General features: G+C 53.2%; 1 protein-coding gene across 3 annotated transcripts in view; it reads left to right on the top strand.

The window, feature by feature from the left end:
• Window positions 1-8,236, top strand: part of Tspan9 (tetraspanin 9) — a 186,870-nt gene extending 178,634 nt beyond the window's left edge. For all 3 annotated transcript variants that reach the window (XM_013145160.3, XM_005000679.4, XM_003463263.5), the window contains 6 exons: window positions 1,484-1,675; window positions 1,989-2,063; window positions 3,338-3,439; window positions 3,893-4,024; window positions 4,371-4,454; window positions 5,238-8,236. In XM_013145160.3, the coding sequence (XP_013000614.1) occupies window positions 1,484-1,675; window positions 1,989-2,063; window positions 3,338-3,439; window positions 3,893-4,024; window positions 4,371-4,454; window positions 5,238-5,309 (657 nt within the window). In that variant the 3' untranslated portion in view covers window positions 5,310-8,236. The remainder of the gene's footprint in view (window positions 1-1,483; window positions 1,676-1,988; window positions 2,064-3,337; window positions 3,440-3,892; window positions 4,025-4,370; window positions 4,455-5,237) is intronic.
• The last annotated feature ends 3,344 nt before the right edge of the window (window positions 8,237-11,580 follow it).

Raw genomic sequence — 11,580 nt, forward strand, 5'->3', positions numbered from 1 at the left:
GCCCTGCTCTGGGACAACCTGGATGTTTTCCTACCTGCAGGCTCTCTTTCTGCTGTCCCTACCGTGTGTCATCTTACTTGCTGTGTTGTAGCCACATTGCCACTTGGCTGGGCAGGCTCCTTCTACCTCCAGACTTCTGTGCCTGATGCACCCCTATCTAGAGCACTGTCCCCCAGCATTGGCAAAGTTCCTTGTCCCTCATCTAACACTGCCCTTTTCAGGAAGTCCTCCCTGACTTCTCTGCCTCCAGTTACTTTCTAACCCTTACACATCCTTATTCTTCCTCCCTCACATCAGCACCTAAAGTTCTATCAGTGCTCGCTCCTGTCATGATGGCATCCTCTTCATGAAGGCAAACTCTTTGCTGGGTGTCCACCACCACCTCCCTGTGTGCCAGACAGCATTCCCAAAGGAAATGTGATCCTCTCCCACAAACACCAGACCTTTTTCTGTGCAGTCTAGATTGACGTCATCTCAGCCCAGCACATCTGTGTGTGCTCCTTGAACAGAGCAGCTGGAGAACAGGGGTCATGTTCACATCAGGGAGTCACAACCACCCGCATTTATTTGGCGCCAGCCTATAGTGCCAGTGTGCGGTGAATGCTGTGTTTTATTGCCTTCTCCATCCAGAATGGAGGCCCCTGGAAGGCAGGTCTCTAAAGTAGCTGTAGTTACTCTGGCACTGGCTGCTGTATGCTGTAGGTACTCAATAAATACTGGTTGAATGATCGGCTTCTCAGATGCAATATACTTCCCCCTAGACAGCGGAGGGAGTGGGGCAGTGTCTGCTATATGGAGCATAAAATAGGCAGATGTGGGGTTGGCGCCAGAGAAAGAGGAGCTTTCCTAGGTGGAGCAGCTGGCGTCGTCCGGCGCCTGGGGTGCTGGGAAGAGAGTCGGCTGCAGGCCCCTCATGCTGGCAGCTCGCCAGGGTAGCCGTGGGCTCCCCACCCTGTGCCATAGCCATCCCCTCCACCAGCCCCATTCCTGTTCTTCTTTCTCTGCCTATGGGCTTTGTTTTTCAGCCTCCTGGAACAGGGTCAATGAGATTCAGCCACTAGAAGTTTTGGCTGTGCTCCCCAAAACCAGTCCTAACTTGCTTATGTGCCTCCACTGTCCCTCCATCCCTCTGTCTCTCTATTCCTCCTTCCCTCCATCCCTCTGAGGCCCTCATCCTAAACATTAGGCCTTTTCCTTGTAGCTGCCTCTTTGCGTCTTGTATCTTCTACATATTTGCTGTGTGCTTTTGTCTTGGACTCTACTGTGAACCTGTGAGGCTCATGAAACAGTTCTACTCCTGTTCATCAGATGGGGAAACTGAGGCACCGGAGGTGGAGGGTTTGTCATGGTCACCTGCTTTGGATCTGAGACCCAGCCACTGCCTTTGTGGTCTCAAGGCTGGGGTGGGTAATTTGCAGTCTTGTAAGTTCCAGGTATTGCAGGCGAGAGCAGCACTGATCTAACAGTTCTCCTTTCTCTCCAGCTCTGTGGCTGTGGGCTGCTTGGAGTAGGCATCTGGCTCTCCGTGTCCCAGGGCAACTTTGCCACCTTCTCCCCCAGCTTCCCCTCGCTCTCCGCAGCCAACCTCGTCATCGCCATCGGTACCATTGTTATGGTGACAGGCTTCCTTGGCTGCCTAGGAGCCATCAAAGAAAACAAGTGCCTCCTGCTCAGTGTGAGTTGGACCTCAATCCCAACCCCAGGGGACACTGCATGGCACTGTGTGTGGGTTGCTAAGGGAGGCAAAGCCTAGAACACCAAATCCCCACAGCCCCAACCCTAGCCCAGGGCAGTCATTCCTAGAATGTTGTATGCTTGACCTGACCGCAGTCCTACTGACCCCCTGGGTCTCCGCAGGAGTAGTGGCCCTTCTCAGTCCTGGAAAGCCCTGCCAGCTCCTGCCTGTGCCCTGCCCTGCCAGCCTTCATTTGTACTGTCCCTGGCTATTGTCACTACCCTATGCTCATGCCTGGACCGTTTCTTTCTAGTTTTTCGTCGTCCTGTTGATCCTCCTCCTCGCAGAACTGATCTTGCTCATTCTTTTCTTTGTCTACATGGACAAGGTAAGCTTTATAGCAAGGGAACAGCAGATGAGAATTGTGGCCCTGGGGTTGGGCCAAGCCAAGGTAGGTTCTTTCCCAGGCCAGAAGAGAGGCCTTGGCAAGCAGCTCAGTAGAGAAAGAAGCATGGGATTGGGAGATGTAGGAAGGCTAACCAGGAAGGACTATGGTAGAAGGTTTTGGTGGTGACTGTATAGAGAAAGCAAGTTTGAGGACATTGGGGGAGTTAGTCACCTGTGCAGTCTTAGGAAAATAGGATACCCAAAGGACACAGAGATGTCCTTGGCAAGCTTACCATTACTGAAATTTTGTATAACAACCATCTGGAGAGGAGACTGAGACTTTACCAGTGGTTGGCTGCTATCTTTGGATGATCTAAGAGTGACCCATTTGAAACAAGAAGGGCCTTTCCTGGCCACCTTTAATGTGTTAGGGTCAGGGTTGTAGACCTGACAGTGAAGGGCAACTGCATTCCTTCTTATTGATCTTTAGTAAGGTCACTGTCCCTAGGAAGATGGCCTGAGCAACCTTAGCCTCCTTACTAGCTGGACCGTTTGCACCCCCATTGAGTCTTTTTTGAGTAACTCCCGAGGATGCCCAGGCATGCTCTTGGGACCTCAGAACTTAGCTAGCTAGCTTGGGATTCTTTGCTCCCTGAAGCTATATACGTGTCCCTGGGTAGCCAGGTGACAGACACAGCTGGAGGCCTTAGTAGGACTTCAGTTCTATAATTGTGAAAGGGAAGAGAAGTAACTATATTGAGAAATTGCTCTGTGTGGCCCTGTATGTGGCTGTTCATAGCAATTGCTTTCTTTCATTCTTTCAAAATCCTCACGAGGTATAGATCTTATTATTCCAGTAGCACAGGGCAAACAGAGCCGAGAGAGTAGCCATGCTGCTTGTTTGTGAGGTGGACATAGGGCAAAGGTGTCTTTCCCTCATGATCTCAAGGGGTCTGGGGTGGTCTGTGTGGGTGGGCAGAGTGGCAAGCAACACAACTGCCCCTGGGGCCAGACTGGCAGGAGGTGATCTGTCTCTTTTGCCTGGTAGGACCATAGCTCTGGCCCTAGGAGTTTAGCTGTGCCACAGATAGCAAGCAATCAGTGCAAACTAGAGCCAGAAGCCAGGGTTCTCTCACCCCTCTCTCCTTGGGCCCATTGATTCCCTGCACTGTCAAGAGGTGCTCCTGCCACAGTCCTCACTGCTGGCTAGGGCCTGGCAGGGAACCACACTCCCTGTGGGCCCAGTGACCTGCAGTGCTAACCTCACCCATCCAGGTGAATGAGAATGCCAAGCAGGACCTGAAGGAAGGACTGCTTCTCTATAACACTGAGAACAACGTGGGGCTCAAGAATGCCTGGAACATTATCCAGGCTGAGGTGAGTCACTGGGCCTCTGGGATTTTAGCCAGCAGTAGGGACCAGACCTGGGGCTATTCACAGGTGGGGGACAAGTAGGTGACGGGAGGCTAGCAAGACTGGACATTGGAGTAGCTGGTGGAGGGAGCTGTAGGGTGAGAATTAGAGAGGAGAGTAGGTGGTACCCCCAGAGTAGGTTGATACTCCCAGGAGGCAGCAGGCAATGCATCAGGCAGCCACTAGGAATGCAAAGCTGCCTGGTGCTAGAGACAGTCTGAGGGGTGGTGCATTGCTTTCTCCCTACCTGGTCCCTGGAAGGAGCAGTCATTCATCACCCAAAGAAGGGAAAGAAGAAGGCCCCTGTCTCCTGCTTGAGCTCCAGGGCTGCTTCAAGGACTCGGCTTGGCCTCTGTGGGGAGGCCTGGGAGGAAAGGACCAGCTGTGGTGAGCTTTCCTTTCCATCTTGCCTGGCAGATGCGATGCTGTGGGGTCACTGACTACTCAGACTGGTACCCAGTGCTGGGGGAGAACACAGTGCCTGACCGTTGCTGCATGGAGAATTCCCAGGGCTGTGGGCGAAACAGCACTACCCTTGTGTGGAAAACGGTGAGGCTGGGTGCTGCTACCTGGGGTCTGTATGCGTCGGCCTGGCCAGAGGAGAGCTGTGAAAGCCGTGGCTCACTGCAGAGGAGACGGGGAGGAGACTGAAACCAAAAAGTCAGGGGTGTGCAGACATGTGTCCATGCATGCACGCACATGCTTGTGTGTGTGTCTGAATGCATACTCTACCCACAATTGTGAGAATTGGAGAGGGACTGTGTGGGCTCTGTGGCTATGCAGCTGGCCTTGCGGGTGAACTTTGGGACAGCCTGCCTGAGGGTCAGCAAAACAGGGGGCTGCAGGGCATGGGAAGGCTGGAGGAGTCACGGTCATGCTGTGGTTCACTCTCCAGGGCTGCTACGAGAAGGTGAAGATGTGGTTTGACGAGAATAAGCACGTGCTCGGCACAGTGGGAATGTGTATCCTCATCATGCAGGTATGGAGGGGCATCTCAAGTAGAGCCACAGGAGGGGAGAGGTGTAGAGAGGCTCCCAGCTTGTCCATGCTTGCTGTGGTGTCTGGGACCCATGCAGAATTTTCAGGCCTACAAACCAAGACTACTGTCACACTTCAGCTGTGACATGAGATCGCACCCAGCAAGCAGGATGGTGCCAGGCACTGAGGGGGTTGGCAGGTGCAGGTGCCACCAAGTGCCTTCCTGTTACTCTTCAGCCTATGCCTGTGGCTGAGAAGAAGTCACATGTCAACTCCCTGCTCACTGCTGGACAGCTTGAGCATGGGCTACACTCAGCATGGTGTTAGGAAGGCATAGCCAGTCTCTCTCTCCCTACCACGTGTCTCTGGATCCCTCACTCCTTTCCAGGGTTTAGGTTGACCCAGGTTTAGTAGGACCAAGCACTAGTATTGTTAGGCATATACTGTATGTCCAAAACCAAGTATGCTAGAAATAAGAACAACTCAGGTCAGCTCTCAAAACCTGAGACCCACCCCGACCCTGAGTCCTCCTGGGGCAGGCTCACACTGGGCCTCTGCAGTGTCCACAGCCAGGGAAGTGTGAGGAGAGGCCGCAGTGTTCCAGGCGCACAGCTGTGCCTATGCGTGACTTCAGGGTGTACCATCTCCTGTCTGTTGTGCTTTCCCAACGCCCCTCTGGCTGATCACTCACCTCAGGGGCTGGATGATAGCCAAGACTTCAGAGGCTGAGGAAGGGTTCGGACTGCCAGAGCAGTCATATAAGACCCTTCTCCTTGTCTTTCAGATCCTGGGCATGGCCTTCTCCATGACCCTGTTCCAGCACATCCACCGGACAGGGAAGAAGTATGATGCGTGAGCAGGCTGGCGGAGACCCCGCCCACTGGACACTGGAGGGGAGAAGGCTGAGCTCAGTGTCTCCTGCCTGTACCCTCGTGGCAGCCACCCCCACCCCCTCTCCCTTCCTCAGCCTCAGTGTGGACTTCTCAGAGGCAGAAGGCTGGGGAGGATGCACACACAGAGACTGCGGGGCACTGGGCACTGGGCCCTGCATCTGCACATTTGCCAAAGACTGTGGTTGGGGGTGTTGAGGAGGCTGGCACCGATGGGTTTCTGTCCTGCCCTTCTTTACCCTGACATGTTGTCCCCGAGTGGGTAAGGAGCAGGATGCTCCCCGGGGCAGCACTGTCCCCCTACATGGGCTACTGCTGTCTGTGTCCGCCCGGCAGGGTCTGCCCCCTGCAAGCAAGGCCCTGAGCATGGTGCCCAGGCTTTTTATACCTGACAGTGTAACTTTTTTATTTTACTCTGATTATGATTATTCAGGAATATTATATCTCAGATAAGTTTAGGGTTAGCTTTCTGACTTATAACTTTTTATCTGTTGATTTCCTTAGGTGTGAGTTTCCTTTCCTGTGGGTGGGCATGGGTAAGGAGACAACATTGTCCATCCACTTTGCTTCAGGACATACCTGTTTGACTCTTGGGTGGCTGTAGGGTGAGACATACCACGCGTTATGGAGTGTACTGAGAAGGGGCAGGTGAGCAGCATGGGAGGGCACCTTTCAGACGGGTGACAGCAGAGAGTCCAGTGCAGTGGGGAATGTGGGGCCAGGGGCTGGTGAAACACTTTGCCAGGAGCTTGATGTGAGCTGGCAGGGTCCTTGCCCTTTCTGACAATGGTCAGTGTGTGGTGTCTTCTCCTGCTGCCCTCTACACGGTAAGGCATCATGATCTCCTGCTGGGTGCTGTCCCCGAGCAAGTAACCATGAGCCCTGTGACTTTCAGACATTCCTGCTGTAGACTCTCAGACGGACACCTCCAGTTCTGGCTTGGATTCATCTTTACCTTGTTGTGGGACAGGGAAGCTGTCCCCATGTCTGGCTGCTCAGATGGCACAGAGGACCCGAAAGCCTCAGGAGGGGATGGCAGACCTGGCCAGGTTCTCAGGGCTACTGACTGCCCTGCCCAAATCTCCTTCCTGGAGCCCACTGCCATCAGCTGAGTTGTGAATGGCCGTCACATCCTGTGTGATCCCATAAAGCACAGAAAACCCACCGGGCCAGGTTGACCTGTCACAGCATTTCTAGGGAGAAAGCAGTGAGTGTTTGAACAGTGGGGAAGTGGTTGAGGTGCGGCAGGGTACCCCATCAGCACCACTGGGGCTGGGCTTGGAAGGGCTGCAACCACTGAGAGGAAATTGGTCTTCCCTGGACAGCTGCCTTCACCCACTAGAGTGGGACTGCTCCAGCCTCCCCTGCCTGCCACCCGCCACCCCGAAATCCTCCACCACACTTAACACATGGGTCGGGACCAGGGTGTTTTGGGACTCCGGTTTTGGTGTCGGGAGTTGGAGAGGAGAGTGGTCTCAGCAGGTTGGACAGAGGCAGGACTGTGGTGTGGGTGGAAATGCTGAGAAGGCAGGATGGGGCAAGTGCACATTTGAATGAAGTCGCCTTTCCCTGAACTCTGGTGCATCTTCCCAGCAAGGGGCCACATAGCTGCCTCCCCTGGGACCCCAGAATAAAAGGGCAGGGCAGAACCATCATCATTGTAAACATTTGGCAAACAAGTTGGTGTCAAACGGGATTGGTGTGTCATGTTTTTGCTGTGGATAGGTGGGTTTGTTTATGCCTATCAATGCAATTTTTAATTTTTTTTTAATAGCAGAAGCATTGGAGGCATAAAGCCTCCCTGGCATCTTAGGTTTCTGGAGTCTTTTACAGCCATCCTCAGCCCCACCTCATCCATCCATCCCAGACCCTCATCTACAAGCGCCTTCTTGCCCCACTTAGTGGAGCTGCTGAGTTGTTTGGCCGAGACTGTATGGGGCAGAGTCTCCACACACAGAGTGGGTGTTCTCTTGAGCCCCTGCCCATTCCAGGCCACCTGGAAGGCCCACGGAGTGATGCCACAGGAGGTGGCTGAGCGTCTTTTGGTTTCTCCTGATTGCCATCTCGCTGGGATGGAATTCCAGAATGATGCCCTCACTCTCAGCTCCCCTGGCCAAGGTCAGAGTTCTGTTCCATCAGGGCTGATGCAAGCAGTTGACAGACTTGACTCAGAAAGTCTCTTTGGGTTTGTAGGTAACTTCCAGGGAATGCCTGACAGACTTGGCATTTCTCTGTGGCATCTTGTGGAGGGCTGAGAGTGTGGTGCTGAAGACTGCCTTGGAGTGGCCAGCAGCAGGTGGTAGCCACTCATCACCCAGCCAGCCTGGGCCTGCACCTTGGGCCTTCACTCTGGGGAGATTGCTGACCACCACATCCTAGGTCCCTTGTGTGGTTCTGGTTTGATGTGGAGTTAGGAGGCCATGCTTCCAGGCCATGGTGGCTACAAAGCAGCCCAGGTGGCTGGAAGTGACTGTCTCCTCTCCTCCAGCCCCCTGCCCACCCTCTGGTGGAGGTGCTAATTAGCAGGGACACAGCACAGGATGGGAGCCAGGTGCTGGCTGCTTGGGGCTTGTTATTGGCCCCTTAGTCCTTCAGCGTCTGGTGGCTCCCCTGGCGTCCCTGTTCCCTCATCTTCCCCTCTGTTGCAGTGAGGCCATAGTCCAAGATGTGTCCTGGCCTCCCAGCCTCTCCGGGCCCTGCCCATGCTCTAAGCACCAGCTTGCCTGCCCCAGGGCAATGTGGGGGAGCCAGGAGTACACGCTTGCTGGTTTCTGATGCACTTTTCTGCTTGTGACACCTGTCTCTACATCTCCTCATCCCAGCTCTGGCTTTATTGGACACCACGTTTTTAGCATGTTTTTAAATAAAAATGGATAACGTGTCAAAGGCACAAGCGGGCAGTCTCTGAGTAGTGTGTTCACCCTGCTATGATGATGATCTATTTCATGTGACAGAATGGGGTGGGAGTGGAAGTGGGGTTTGAGGCCCTGATTTTCGCCTTTGTCCCAGATACTGCCCCAGAGCAGGGACCTCCTTTCCCTCTCAGGACCCAAGTCAGTGATATGCTGCTGGGGTTGTGTGTCTCATTCCCCTCTGGGAACCTGAGCATGCTGACACCCCTGCTTCTGTCTGATGACCTGATGCAGTTTTGATCAAGGGTCAGCCCTAAGTAGCTTTCATGAGAGGCCTTGGACTTATCTCGATAGCTGCCACCCAGCAGTGTGCCCAGGCCCTGTGTGGGGAGTGGGGAGGACTACAGGAATGACTTCCTGCAGAGGCAGGGTTGTCACACTAGATACTGTGTCCAGCCCATCTAGTATATCTGGTGCTCCTGTGAGCCTGACGTGTGTTTCAGGAGTGCAGGGTCTGTGCAGTATCACTTAGCATGAGGCACCTTCCAGGGGGCTTTGAAATAGCACCTAGGGGAGGCTAGAAACACACTAGAGGGTGGCTGTGACAAGGCCCTCTGGCTGGCTGGGCCCCTGTCTTGCCACCTCACAGTTATGGAAGGCTCAGTTGGAGTTCTGGGGTCACAGTCACTGTTACAAGTCACAGCTGCAAATAAGGGAAGCTCCGAGTGCTCCTTGCCCTAGGTCACTGCTGTGTCACTGACTCGGTGGAGGCAGGGATGAGTTAATTTCCCAAGGGTCTGACGCAATCACAGGTGGTGCAGTTTCCAACCTGAAGGGCTGCCTCCCCTTCCCCAGAAGTAGCCAAGTTGACTGAATTGTCCCAAAGCCTCAACCTGGGGGACCCCACCCTGCAGCAGCTGTGTCTTAAAGCCTATAGAGACTGTTAAGTCTAGGAGACCTCTCCAAAGTATAGCTGGAGTGGGCCTCTGAGGTCCTCCCAGGAGAGGTACCCAGAGGGGCTTTGTGGATTCAGGGCCAGGAGCTGGTCATGGTTCAACCAGCATTATCTGCCCAAATCAGAAATTTGGGCAGAAGCCACTTTTTCTTTGCCCATTCTTACTCTCCCCTCTGGCCTGAGGTGTGGACACACCTGCTGGGGTGCCTATGTCACTCTGTTCTAGAAGGCAGGCCAGACAGAAGGCCCTGTTTTCCTTGGGTCTTCTAATGATGAGGCTCGGGCCTTCTGGGATGGGTTTTGGTATTACCCATGGGAGAGGCGTGGCCAAGATGATTCTGAGGAATCCTCTTCTGCTGCCCCAGTCCCATGTAATGTGGGAGAGTACCTAGCAAAGGCAAGCAGGCAAAGATGCTGCCAGATCAGGGCTGGCACGGATGCGTACCTAGTCACTCAGGGACCTACTGAGTGCTGACTCATGCCAGGCACAAAGACTACAACTGGGGATGACTCACATCACGGCCCTGGTGCATGGGGATCTAATGACCAGGAAAGGACCAGGAAAGGATCATACCTCAGCACTGATTGTAAGACTCTCAGGTGACCGTGCACATCAGGTATTGCCCCAATTTGGGCAGAAGAACTAAGCTGAAGATGAGAGGAGTAGCCTGGCCAGGAGCACCAAAAGTTGTGTCCTAGGATGGCTGGGTGCAGGGGCTGTGGCAGAAATACAAGCACAGAAACCAGGTGGAAGAGTCTGAACTGAAGCCAGCAGCAGAGGAGACACTGAGAGGCTGCGAGCCCTAGTGTGACATCATGGCTCTGGCCTCGGGGAGGACTCCAGGCCTAGGGAGAAAAATCAGTGGGGACAGCATGGCTGCAGGAAGCATCAGTGAGGTGGATCTGAGACGCAGGAGAACCAACAAGCCGAGGTAGTGAATTCAACTTACAGGGGTGAGGGGTGTGCACATTCTTGCTGCTCACCCAGCAGATGCTCTCACCCTGCACAGGTAGACGACTAATTGTTTGAACCACATGGATAGGTGAGTGTCTGCAGGTGAGGGGCAGAGACAAATGTGGCACATTTTTAAGACTGCAGCGAGCTTCACAGCTTGCAAATGCTTTCATAAACATTTGCTAGGTTCCTCCTGACCAAAACTGTCTTCTTGGCAGTCTCAACCCTTGAATTTAGGGATGTATGTGACATGGGTACTGAAAGACCCAGGCTCGATACCCTCTACTGATATTGATGTCCATGTGAGTACCAGCAGTCATGGAACTTGTCTTGATTTTGCCACCCGCAAAAAGAAGATAATACCAATTTTCAGCCCTGCTGAGGGTTCGTAAAGGCCCATCCAGCTTTGTCCCAAGGACAAGTGTAGGTTCTTGGCAAGACATTAGTGGAATGTGGGTCCTGAAACTAAAAGCAGGGCCCCCAGGGATGAGCACTGTCCAGGCTGAAAGCTGGGGACACCAGTGAGTGGCCGAGGAGGGGAGGCGGATGTGAAGAGTGGAGGAATGAGTTGCCAAGCAGAAGTCACAGACGAGCGTCCCATCTCCACTCTGCTGGGCTGGCTAAACAGGAGCATTCGATAACCCACAGAAAGCAAGAGGGAAGTCAGATCAAATCAATGTCATTTTGGACACAAAAATATTGGTGTTGTGATTGTTTCCTTAAACTATTCAGCAAAGATCGGGAAACTATTGATTTAGTCATTTGGGTTTTGCTGAGTTTAAGGATAGCCATGAGATGAACCATTGTCTCTTTAATAAAAAGAATAATAATGAGCTGGCCCTCCTGCCTGATGCTACCCTCCCAGAGTGTCCCTTTCACATCCCTAGGGATGAACAGAATTGCTGGGATGAGCCTGGGACACTGACCATTTCCCTTGGTGCCCCTGGCCTCAGAGAAAAGATGAACTGGCAGAGGAGCCACAAAGTGACCTGTGTCTGGGGTTGTGGTGTCTGTTGCTTGGGATTTTTCTTTTTCTGGTTACAGAGTTCTGGAACTTAGCCTGGCCTGATGTCCAGAGCACTGTCCTCTAGCACACTGTCAATGCAGATGGCAGCCTGTGTTCTGTAGCTTAATGACATCAGGAAGCCCTTTGCCTCTGCCTTACTGTCTCACCCTAACTTGCTCATTGAATCCTCAGGAGCCCAGGATATCTTAATGCATTTCTCTTCTCTGGCAAGAGACTCCAGTCTCTGAAAGGAATCAGCCTTCTTATCCACCACTTGACCACTCAGAGCATGCTAGTCCCTAACTTGGAGTTCTCTAAAATAGAATTAGTGAAGTATGGGCTGCTCTTAGTATTTTAAAAGCCCCATGGATGCTGATCATCAGCCTCTCTCAGAAATGCTAACTCTTTTGGTTCAGGCTGGCTTTACTGTGTCCTCAGTGCAGGGATGTTGACTGTACCTGGCTGACAG

This window comes from Cavia porcellus, unplaced genomic scaffold (assembly GCF_034190915.1).
Source record: "Cavia porcellus strain 051 isolate PalLab524CR breed Dunkin Hartley unplaced genomic scaffold, mCavPor4.1 scaffold_27, whole genome shotgun sequence".
Classification (NCBI taxonomy): Eukaryota; Metazoa; Chordata; class Mammalia; order Rodentia; family Caviidae; genus Cavia; species Cavia porcellus.